The sequence below is a fragment of the Mustela putorius genome, unplaced genomic scaffold (genome assembly GCF_011764305.1).
Source record: "Mustela putorius furo isolate JIRA1106 unplaced genomic scaffold, ASM1176430v1.1 tig00000193_pilon_pilon_pilon, whole genome shotgun sequence".
Lineage (NCBI taxonomy): Eukaryota > Metazoa > Chordata > Mammalia > Carnivora > Mustelidae > Mustela > Mustela putorius.
In genome coordinates, this window is record NW_025421309.1 from 836,614 (window position 1) to 847,606 (window position 10,993).

The window sequence follows — 10,993 nt, forward strand, 5'->3', positions numbered from 1 at the left end:
AAGGTCCCATGATAAGGCATGGGGTCACAAACCTGCAGCACGGAATAAAACCCACGCTGGTTGAGATGTCCCATGATGTTTGCACAAATGTGGTTCATGGCTGGCCGAAGACTCTCCCCTAAATGAACAAAAAGAAAAAAAGTCTGAGAAGAAAGGCACTGGCCTTACTGTGAACCGTTTATACGTGGGACAGAACATCACGGCCCAGGCCCGAGGCCACAAAGGAAGTGGAAAGTAGATTTTCTCTGGCTTGCTTTCCTACTCCCATCTTTGGTTTGGTCCCAATGTACAGGGAGAGACCAATTGCCAGAATTCTCTCTCCCAGAAGGTCCAGCTCAGGTGTCCCCTCTTAGGCGAGGAGTCCTATCATTTCCCTGGCCAGAGGTAACACAGAGGGCCTGTAGCACCCTTCCTAATTCCCTCTGAGGGCCCGGCACCCTCTGCTCTCTGTGGCTGCCTTCTCCCTGCACCGGGACAGAGCTCCCTGGAACTCAAGGACAGAACTCACCCAGTGTTAAACCACCCACCAACTCCCCTGCTTTAAAATTACCCCTCCTTCCTGGCTGGGAGCCTCTGCACATACAGTTGCCTCGGCTCTCAAGGTGTTATCCCTCCCCTTGGCTCTGAACGCTAACCCTCCCTCCAGCTCCTAGCTCAGACATGGCTCCTGCAGGGGAGCCTGAGCCCCAGACACAGTAGTAAGGCAGGTCCTCCCTGACCCACTGAACGCTCTCCCCTCTTGTAGCACTCCTTCCAAGCACCCCTGGCCACATGTATATGTTCACAGGTACAGTCTGCTTATTTGCACATATGGTCACAGGTCCGTGACTTCCCTTTGGGGTCCGTCCTCCTCACCAGTCTCCCCAGAGTTGTGAGGAAGGGCAGACACACAGTTGTTTGGCTCCTAAACCCCCTTGAGGGCAGCGATCTTCTCGGTCTCTCTGGCGCCTGCATGGTATCTGGCACCGATAAGGCTATTAGCCGAACGGAAGGATGAAGTGAATATACAAAACACGTAAGGCTCAGCCCACCCTCTGGGGAAAAGGAGGCAGCTTCAAGACACAAAGTTCACGGGCAAAACAGAATTATTTGCTCTCAGTGATCCTGATGTGAATGACAAGGTCATGCAAATATTGTTAATTGGAGACTGAGATGCTAGGGGAGTTTTCAAAAACGAGATTAGAGGGACCAAGCCTTTGAATATAAATGCAAAGAGAGGAGAAATTATTAGAACACTGAACAAATTCTGGATACTGCAAACACCATCTGATGGAAGTGCCAAGGGCATCTTCATTTGTAGGGTTTTAGGTCTCTCCCTGAGACCTATGGCAGCAAACATGCTTCTTAAGAAGGTGAAAGTTCCCCAGGCTCACTATGCAAATGCCACGTGGGAAAGGTTTTGTAGCAAGTCCCACAGACCTTTCCCACGGAGAATTTTCCATGTTGAAGTGTCTGTGAAGGTGACGAGCATCGTGAGGTACAGCGTGATGAGTCTGGAGTCCTGTAAAATTTCGGGCTGGAAACAATAAAAAAACTGAGATGAGACACAAGCCCTCCCGTCTCCCACAGCCAAGCATCCATGCACAACCGGCCTGGATGCAGACTGGCCTCCGAAGGGAGTCAGGACTGTCCGAGTTTATCCTTTTCCTCCTGGGAAGCGACCCCTTTGGGAATTAATGGACAGAGATGCTGGCACACTAGTGCTCAAGCATGGAATCTGAAGTGCTCTTGGGAACGGAGAAGAGAATTCTTGGAAAACAGGCTGACTGGAGCTAGCTTGCTGTGTATGTTCGTACGCAGACATGTATGCATGCATGTACACTGAAGCTGCAATGCAGAAATCCAGCTGAATACAACAGGGACTCTGGGCTCAGATGGCTAGCTTTACCACTTCCTAGCTGAGTGATTTATTTAGGCCAAGTTGCTTACCCTCTCTGTACTCGTTTCCTTGGCTGCTGACAAAGGAGTAGGACCACTGCTTTCTCCATAACTTGTTGTTAGAAATGAATGGATTAAAGTATATAAGGCACTAAGAACAGTGCCCGGCACACAGGTAACTCCATGGAATACTGGCTATTATTATAACCACAATTCATGCTTGTTGCCAGGTCAAGGCTGAGTGAGTCATTCACAAGTGCCTTGAGGGAGAGGGCTAGGAACCGATCACTGGGGGCTCTGGGGACCTCTACTCTATCACTCAGCTACGACCTGAGTCACTGCTAAGCCTCTGCCCCTGAAACCTCTCCCCCCATTGTGCAAAGTGAAAATGTCTGCTGTTTCCAACGACTCACACCCTTGCCCACATTCTCCTAACACAAGTGTGAGTACAGGACCAGGAAGGGCCAGTGGCAGTACCCCATCCTTCTTGCCACTGCAACTAGCTCAAGGTTGAGATCAGGTTCTCAGGGTGCCTTTATCAGTCCTCCCAGATTTCTAAACCAATGGGGGAGTCCTCACTTTTCTTGTGGTCAAGACAGGGTAAGGATGTGAGGTCAGAACTGCTGGCTACCACGATTTCGAAAGGGAGCAGGGATGAGAGAAAAGGGTAAAGAGAACCCTAGAAGCTCCTGGTTCTGGTCATCCCTGGCTGCCATGCTACAGAGAATATTCTATCAAAGACGGTCTCTTTCTCACTTAGCTTGTATGTATTACTGGCTGCACTGATGTCTGCTATCTGCACTTGCAACAAAAGGCCTGACTGATACAGTAATATAAGCAATAAATTATCTGTTGTGTCAAAAGAACAGAAAGAAAGCCAACAGATTTCCAGGGATCGGAGACTGTAGTAAGCGCAGGCCAATGGTCAAAATATTGCACAGAAAAGAAAGGCTCATTCTGATAACAGGATCTAACTCACTCTCTTTCAGAACAAGGGCTCTAATAATTTCTTAATTGACTCAGACAAACTTTCAACGGAATAACCTATGAAGGAATCACGAGGACTCTCAAAACATGTACTAAAGGCCTCCAGTAAGAGGGTATATTCACAGGTGTCTTGTTTTGTTTTTACCTTGAGCTGCTCAAGAAACTCACAGCAACACCAAAGAATGTGTTTGATCTGTTTAATCCACAGGAGGGTGAGATCCTTGGAAAGGGCCAGGGACACATACCACACCTACAAGCAGGCGAGAGAAATGTAATGGGCAGGCATGGAGACCAAAACACATATGTTGTAGCTACTGGAAGGGGACCCGTTTGCTAGCTCCAGTGCCGGAGAAGGCAATGGAGATGAACAGGTGAATAAGCAGCGAGTAGGATTTATTTTAACACTAAACCCAGGGATAGAATAGCCTAGGAAGGGAATTTGGTATCTTGAGTAAGCGGTAAGAGCAGACCATAGCTCTTGGATAATGAAGAGACTTAAAAAAAAAAAAATCAGTTACAGTTCGTTAATGTTTCGAGCTGTTACTGACATACAGGGCTCTGTGTGCCTATGCAAAGCCACACCCAACAAAATCCAAATTCAGCAGGGATCTTTAAAGCCAAGAGACTGGCCTGAGAGCTTTTGGGAGACTTCCTACCTCCCATCCCGCTTACCTTGGGCTCATTCTCAGCATCCATGCTGCTCAGGATGTAGCGACACAACTTCTCGAATCTCTGCAAAGAGGCAGAGTGGGGGTTATACACTCCACAACCAATGCTGAGATGGGAAAAAGGCAGGAGTCCCATGGGCACCTGTCACATGTAGGCACTCACATGGTGCCAGGGGACTCACATGTGTGATCATATTGAATTCCCTCTCACAGATACAAAAACACGATCGGAGAGGCTAATGAAAGGCTCTCAGCCTGGTGGCCCACAGGCTGGATGAGCCTGACACGTGCGTTTTAGACTGGGGCTCCTTTGCAAAAATGAAATCAACCTGGCAATCTGGGCCTGCACTTTTGCAGACTGGCATCTGCCGCCCGAGTGGAGCTCTCCCAGGGGCCATTCTGTAAGCACCACGGACAGAGACTTCTGCCTCACAAACTGTCACATCATCACTTTTCTCTTGAAATGCAAAAGGAAGGAAAGTGGAAACTAAATGACACTGTCTATACCAACCCTGGATCCACCCTCAAAAGTGCTGTGGTCCAGGGCCGCCACCTCATCACCCAGAGCTATAGTTTCCTCTGTCAACAGTGGTCACCTCACTTCACCTGTCTGTCCTCATCTATGTGTCTGTGTGTCCACTGCCAGCATACTTTTGCCTCTCTCTAGGCTACAGGCTCCACGGGGTTAGAGACGTTGCCCATCTGTTTCTTTCCGGGCCCCCAGTACCTTCAGGAGGGTCTGGCACAATGGAATGCTTTGCAGTAATGAATGCCTAACCCCTGGGAGCACAGAGGCACTCCTCAATGCTATCGGGTGTACTGGAACAAACAACTTGCTGCTCTGGGCTGATCACTCTAATGCCAAAGGTGCAACCAGAACATTTTGTTTGGTTTATAGGATTTGAAAGGAATTTCAAATTAGCTACCAATTCTTACAAGCAGGCACAGGATCTCCAGTACCTCCTCTTCAAAGGAGAGTAGCAGTCCACCACTGGCTGCAGCCCCAGAGTGGCTACCCACCTTGAGTGGGCATGCCTTAGACCCCCCCATCGCTCCCTCTAATGTCCTCACCATCCCCCATCACCATCACCTCCCTCTGGCTACTGCTCACTAGGAATTCTGTTGTTTTGTAAATGGCTTCTTTCACACATTTTCCTAACCTGCCTGGCTCCCAGTTTACATCTGACTCCAAGGGCTTATCATACTTAATGTGAAAAAGAACAGTGATGATTCTCAGAAGCACTGACCACAATGCCCACAAAACACATCCTAAGAGCACAGAAAGGGCAGGATGTGGCAATCCCAGAGTTTATCTTCATGGTCTTGCTGTAAGGGCTAAATGAATTAGTATTTATAAAATACTTTAAAAAGATCTGGCCAATGGGTAAGCAGAGTGTTCACTATTATTATTTTACCTCATTATCCTCTTTAATTCTGAACAGGAACAGCAGTTTCCTGGCAATCTTAAAAATACAAAGTGCACTTTTTTTACTGAACTCAGCATCATCTGCTTTAAAAAACTCATCGATCTCTCTCCTGGGGAGGGAAGGATAAGAAAAAAAAGACATTTTATATTAGCTCACAGCAGCTGGAAGACTTTTCAAGAACTGTAAGAGAAAACACCATCTTTTCTTGCTATTAATTGGGAGCAAGGGAGAATGTGCTGAGCCCTTGGCACCCACCTGATTTCTCTCTGCAGCCGGCTCCGACACAGGAAACTCCGAACATGGGCCTGAATCTCAACAGCTGCCCGTTCCCGCTCCTTCTGCACGAGCCTTTCCTCTCGGGCCTGACGGGCCCTATCAATGAACCATGCTCTCGAGGTCTGAGAAACGGTGAACATGTTTGCAAACTTGCACAAACCCTGTGGGGAAAATGGTGAGCGGCCTCTGTAGGCCATTATAGGAAACACACGCACAGGAAGGGGCTCCGGAGCCAAGGGTGGGCAGGCACTGGGGCAACAGAGAGCTACTTGGGACCTTTCTGTATTCTCCAAAAAGGCTAATAGCTCTCCTGGCACAAGTCCCAACTTCCTACTGGCTCTTTTCATGCAACTCATCTAGACCAACCATGCTCTTTCCTGTATTAAATAATTACATCTGCTTAAAAGAAAGAGCACAGCATCTGCCATAGGGTATGGGCTCTGTAATCGTTTAACAGATGAACAAGGCATGAATCAATTCCATCCATAACGCTCTAATGCAAACCAGGCATCCTCCAGGTCAAAGGTTCCTAGATAATCGAATTCTCTGAAACAGTCTAACACTGAGCAGTCAAATTTATTTTTGCCAAGACTTGGAAGGGGAAAAGAAAAAAAAAAAAAAATCAAACAATTATTTACTGTCATTATTTCATTCAGCCATTCACTCGACAAATATTTACTGGCACTTATTTTGTGCCCACCACAAAAGAAACCTTTAATCTTTCTGGACAAAGGGTCATTTTAATGCTAAAAAAGCTTGCAGATTGTGATTCCAGAATGCAAAACAATCTGTTAAATTGAATGTATTTGTTTTTATGTACAATTTATTCTGCCATCCTTACTGATCCCATCTTGCCATGGACTGATGAAGACTCTGGGCCAGAACTCTGCCATCGACTGACTGTCATGATTTGGACAGAGCTTCTCAATTATCCATTACATTTTTTTTTTAAATTTTTAATTTTTTATAAACATATATTTTTATCCCCAGGGGTACAGGTCTGTGAATCGCCAGGTTTACACACTTCACAGCACTCACCAATATCCATTACATTTTTATCTAAGTCACCAGTAACTGTCTTTTCCCAAAGTGGTAGGTTTGGCTATCAGCCTAGCGTACACAACACTGGTCCATGGAGGCTCCCACATTGAGAGGTTTTCTTTGGAGGCTCGAAAACTGTCATTCTGTCCCAAATATATAATCAGCCCAGCTGACAAAACGACTGAAATGGATTACTCAGAAATCCATACCTCCCTGGGAAACAATCTCTTTGCTGTGCTACCTCCCTCAAAGCAGTGCCCAGGTGAAAACACCATCAAGAATAAAAAGCTTGGGGGCGCCTGGGTGGCTCAGTGGATTAAGCCGTTGCCTTTGGCTCAGGTCATGATCCTGGGATCGAGTCCCGCATCCGGCTCTCTGCTCAGCAGGGAGCCTGCTTCCCTCTCTCTCTCTGGCTGCCTCTCTGTCTACTTGTGATTTCTCTCTGTCAAATAAATAAATAAATCTTAAAAAAAAAAAAAAAAAAAAAAAGAATAAAAAGCTTGGGGCACCTGGGTGGCTCAGTGGGTTAAAGCCTCTGCCTTTGGCTCAGGTCATGATCCCAGGGCCCTGGGATAGAGCCTCACATTAGGCTCTCTGCTCAGCGGGGAGCCTGCCTCTCTGCCTACTTGTGATCTCTGTTGGTCAAACAAATAAATAAAATCTTAAAAATAAATAAATAAATAAATAAATAAAAAGCTCATTCAGGGCTCCTGCCAGATCAACCTAGTGAGGGGTCTCAGTGGTCCCTTTTCGACAGTAATTCACATCTATTAAACAAGGCTTTCCCAACACATGGATCTCTCATCAATAACTGTCAAAACAAATAAACAAAGCCGACCTGATCACAGGAGGGAGGGGAAGAAGGCAGAGGAGGAAAAGATAACACTCTTCTGAATCACTTGCTCTCTCTGCCCAGCAGAAGCGTGGAGAGCGGGCGCCTGGGTGGCTCAGTGGGTTAAGCCGCTGCCTTCGGCTCAGGTCATGATCTCAGGGTCCTGGGATCGAGTCCTGCATCGGGCTCTCCGCTCAGCGGGGAGCCTGCTTCCTCCTCTCTCTCTCTCTGCCTGCCTCTCTGCCTGCTTGTGATTTCTCTCTGTCAAATAAATAAATAAAATCTTTAAAAAAAAAAAAAAAGAAGCCTGGAGAGCTCACCTGAGGACCTGCCTGTGATACAGAAATGCCAGGTAATCATTAGTGATGTTGTCAAGGACTCACAACTGAGGGCAGCTTCTTGCTTCAGAGGAGCTTGTCTTTTCTGGCAAAAGGAAAAGGAAAAAAAAAAGGAAAAAAAAAAATCCAGATTCAGGGTTAAGTGTTATAGATAGGGCATCCTATAACTTCCTCACCAAATAAAATAATTTAAAAAAATACCTCTGGTTTGAAACACTAAACTAGTGTTTAAACACTAGTGTCCTTTTTATTTAATGTCTGATATCACCCCAGGCCTTCAGCCTAAAGGGAATAGACTGAAAACAAGCCCAGAGAAGCTGAATGAAAGCTGTACTTGCTTTTTGACAGTAAGCAAGAACAGGAGAAGGGAATGTTAAACAGCCATTGAAAATTATGTTTGAGATTTTTTAACCATAAGAAAAATGTTTATGCTGGAGAAATGAAAAAAGAGCTGGCTGTGGATCCATATGATCCCAGTTACATAATGAAAAAGAAAAATGCATGTGCACACAGAGGCACAAAGCTGGGAAAAAGAAACACACCAACAAGTTGAGGGCAGTTGTTTTGAGGCAGAGGGATTACAGGAAGTTCTGCTTCCTTAACCAGGCTGTTTTCTAAATTTTCTGCAGAACACACATGATGAGGCAGCATGGCACTGAGAAGCACACCCACTTTGGAGTAACAGAGCTGGAGCTGGTCCCCAGCTCTGCCAGGTGCTGGAGAGAGATGCCTCAGAGGCTTTCTGCCTTCATCTCTTTAATGGTGGAGGCTAAGGACAACCAAATGAGATCATGTATGTCAAATACCTGTCATGGTGGCTGATGGTGTGCAGTCAACAGTAATCAATGCATTATCTTTACAGACACGAGTTTTATTTTGTTTGTTTGTTTCCCAGCTCTTCAGTAGGGGCGCCTGGGTGGGTCAGCCGATTTGAGTGTCTGCTTTGCCTCGGGTTACTATTCTGGGGGGCCTGGGATCTGGCCTCGCATCGGAGTCGGGGCACCCTGCTCAGTGGGGAGTCTGCTTCTCCCTCTGCCCCTTCCCCTGCTTGTCCTCCCTCACCCTCTCTCAAATAAATAAAATCTTAAAACAAAACTTCGGTAGAGGCTCTCATCTGCACACTCAGGTTCTTTGGGTAGGAAATAAGGCTGGGACCACTACATTTCTCACCCATTAAATTTTGTCCTATCCCTGGGTACAATAAGATTCACCAGTCCTATCATTTGGGCTATGACCCTGTTTAGATTGGGTAACAGCTTCAAGCTTCTGAGAGCTGCACAAGAGAGGGCCCTACCCGTGAGCACAATGGTATGATCATTCCTTAACATGTAGAAAGCTCCTCATTTGGGGGTGGGGGACAGGGAGCCTCTTCTCAATGGAAAAACAGGAGGATGCATAGGCAAACTGTGACAAAGTAGCTGTAAGACTATCTCAAAACTTTCACTTCTCCCAGGGAACCTTGCAGAGGAGCTTTTGCAGCTTTTCTAGCTCCTTCTTATTCACCTCTTCTATCTGCCTAGAATCTACAAGTTCATCAAACAAATAAAATACATTATGAAGTCTTTAAATACTTACTCAAAGTAACTGTAATGAAGGATTACACAAACTTCGACACAATCAAAAAAAGGCTGTACGTAATAGGAAAAAAAAAAAAAAACCTGAGTCAAAATACCCTTGGTTCTTTCTTACTCTGATTCTACCTCATTTGGCTAAATTGCTTATCCTCTCTATACCTCAGTTACTTTATCTGTAAATTGAGGACAATAGTACCTACCTCCTATGGGTGCTAAAAGAATTGAAATATTTACACTTCTTCTATTTTGACCTAGTCAACACGACACTCTGATTAGGATTAGAGTGGGAAGATTTTAACAAGGAGTATTTGAAAGTAGATAGCATGTAACTGAGCTTTACTGTTATCACCTACACTTAAAAAACAAGCCAAAAAAAAAAAAATCCAAAAAGCTTACCATCCAGTTAGGGAAAAAATGATATATGTGGAAAATTAGGAACATAAGAGGTTGGTGATAACCACGATTATTTAAAAAGCAAAAAGGAAAATAAGTTGATTAAATATCCATTATGTGTCATGTCCCTTCTATATCATAAGCCAGCAACCGTGTGAGATCATTTAGTTATGTCCCATAGTCCATGTTAGACATTTAGAAAGGGGCAGAGCCAAGATTTTAATACTAAGAGACTGGACTCAGATGCTTTTCTACTTCTATATTCCCATGGTATCTGCTCAAAATCAGTCTTCCCTGGATGTGGTCAGTTTCCTGGATAATTATGAAAAAGTCCAGAGGGTATCAACCAAAGGTGAAGCATCATAAACATCAACTGTCTGAGCCCAGGAGGATTTTCCTCCTATGGTGGAAGAGCTGGGCAGCCAAGTTTAGTGACCACCACCATTTGTTAAGGGCAGATCGTGTATCAAACACTGTACAGCTATTTAACTAACTTTGTCTTTTCAACGGCTCTTCCAGGTCTCAGTGATACAATTTTTAAATAGGCAACAGGACTCAGACTGTGAAGAATAACAGCTATCATTTATTGAAGGGTACAGCCTATCTAGGTGCACGGTATTATCAATCCTACCCTCCCACAGAGAAAATGAAATGTAGAGTGGACATGAGTTTTTAGAAGTCACTAGACTCCCGAATTTGAAGCCACTTTTCTAACCGAAAAGACCCAAGGGACTCCGTTGCTCACAGGGCAGCAAAGAAAAGCTGAGAATGCAAGGCTGCCGCTAGGGCTGTTAGAGTCCGATTACGACCAAGTTTTTCTTATTGAAATCATTTACACCAGCTGTCTCTACTGAGAGAGCGGAGTGTCAGACACTAAAACCTGTATTACACAACCTCCTCTATGAAACGAGCTAATTACTCCATTTTACAGAGCAAGAATGCGAAGCTCAGAGGGGTGAGGGATTCACTCAAGGTCATACAGCGAATGAATAGGACTTGAACTCCGGTTTGGGTGACTCTGGAGCCCAGCATCTTTCCTCAGGATCAACAACCATGATAACAAATCTTTTTCACCCAGCAGTACTCTGTCTATACTTCCCAGAGATGAAAAAGGGTGGAAACGGCTACGAAGAAATTTCTCCGCACCCCCGCCCCTCGGAACACGAAAGCCAGTCCCCAACACCTGCCCTCCTACTTGGGGAGGCAGGGACCCGGCCGAAGGGCCATCTCCCCCAAAGCCCCCCCCCCCAGGAGAACCCACAACCTGTTCCCACTCGCTACCCGCAGGCCGGGGACCTTTATCCGCTCGTAGCCCCCTCGCTCGGGGTCGGGGCCGCAGCTACCGCCGTCTCAGCCCAATACCTTCGGGTTTAGCCAGACCCGGGGCAGCGGCAGAGGATCGACCGCCATCTTGCCCCGGGGTGTCCGCTCTCAGAGCTCCGCTGGGAAGCAACTATCCAGTTCCGGTAAACGACAGTTCCGCAGAGCTTCTGTACCCGGGAAGGACGATCTCTCTGCATCTTTCCCTCCTCCTTGGAAGGTGAAAAGAGGCGGACCATTCAAGAGCGGGTTAATTCTT

General features: G+C 46.1%; 1 protein-coding gene across 6 annotated transcripts in view; it reads right to left on the bottom strand.

The window, feature by feature from the left end:
- The window catches only part of UBE3B (ubiquitin protein ligase E3B), a 53,341-nt gene extending 42,455 nt beyond the window's left edge, over nucleotides 1-10,886 (bottom strand). The window contains exons 1-9 of one of the 6 annotated variants that reach the window (XM_045076719.1): nucleotides 10,696-10,859; nucleotides 9,023-9,075; nucleotides 7,430-7,532; nucleotides 5,216-5,397; nucleotides 4,949-5,069; nucleotides 3,538-3,597; nucleotides 3,011-3,115; nucleotides 1,420-1,516; nucleotides 33-118 (exon numbers count right to left, since the gene is read on the bottom strand). In XM_045076719.1, coding sequence (XP_044932654.1) covers nucleotides 33-118; nucleotides 1,420-1,516; nucleotides 3,011-3,115; nucleotides 3,538-3,597; nucleotides 4,949-5,069; nucleotides 5,216-5,376 — 630 coding nt within the window. In that variant the 5' untranslated portion in view covers nucleotides 5,377-5,397; nucleotides 7,430-7,532; nucleotides 9,023-9,075; nucleotides 10,696-10,859. Of the gene's footprint in view, nucleotides 1-32; nucleotides 119-1,419; nucleotides 1,517-3,010; nucleotides 3,116-3,537; nucleotides 3,598-4,948; nucleotides 5,070-5,215; nucleotides 5,398-7,429; nucleotides 7,533-9,022; nucleotides 9,076-10,678 lie in introns of all 6 variants that reach the window. The other 5 variants (XM_045076722.1, XM_045076720.1, XM_045076718.1 and 2 more) reach the window with 5 other exon arrangements.
- Nucleotides 10,887-10,993: the final 107 nt, after the last annotated feature.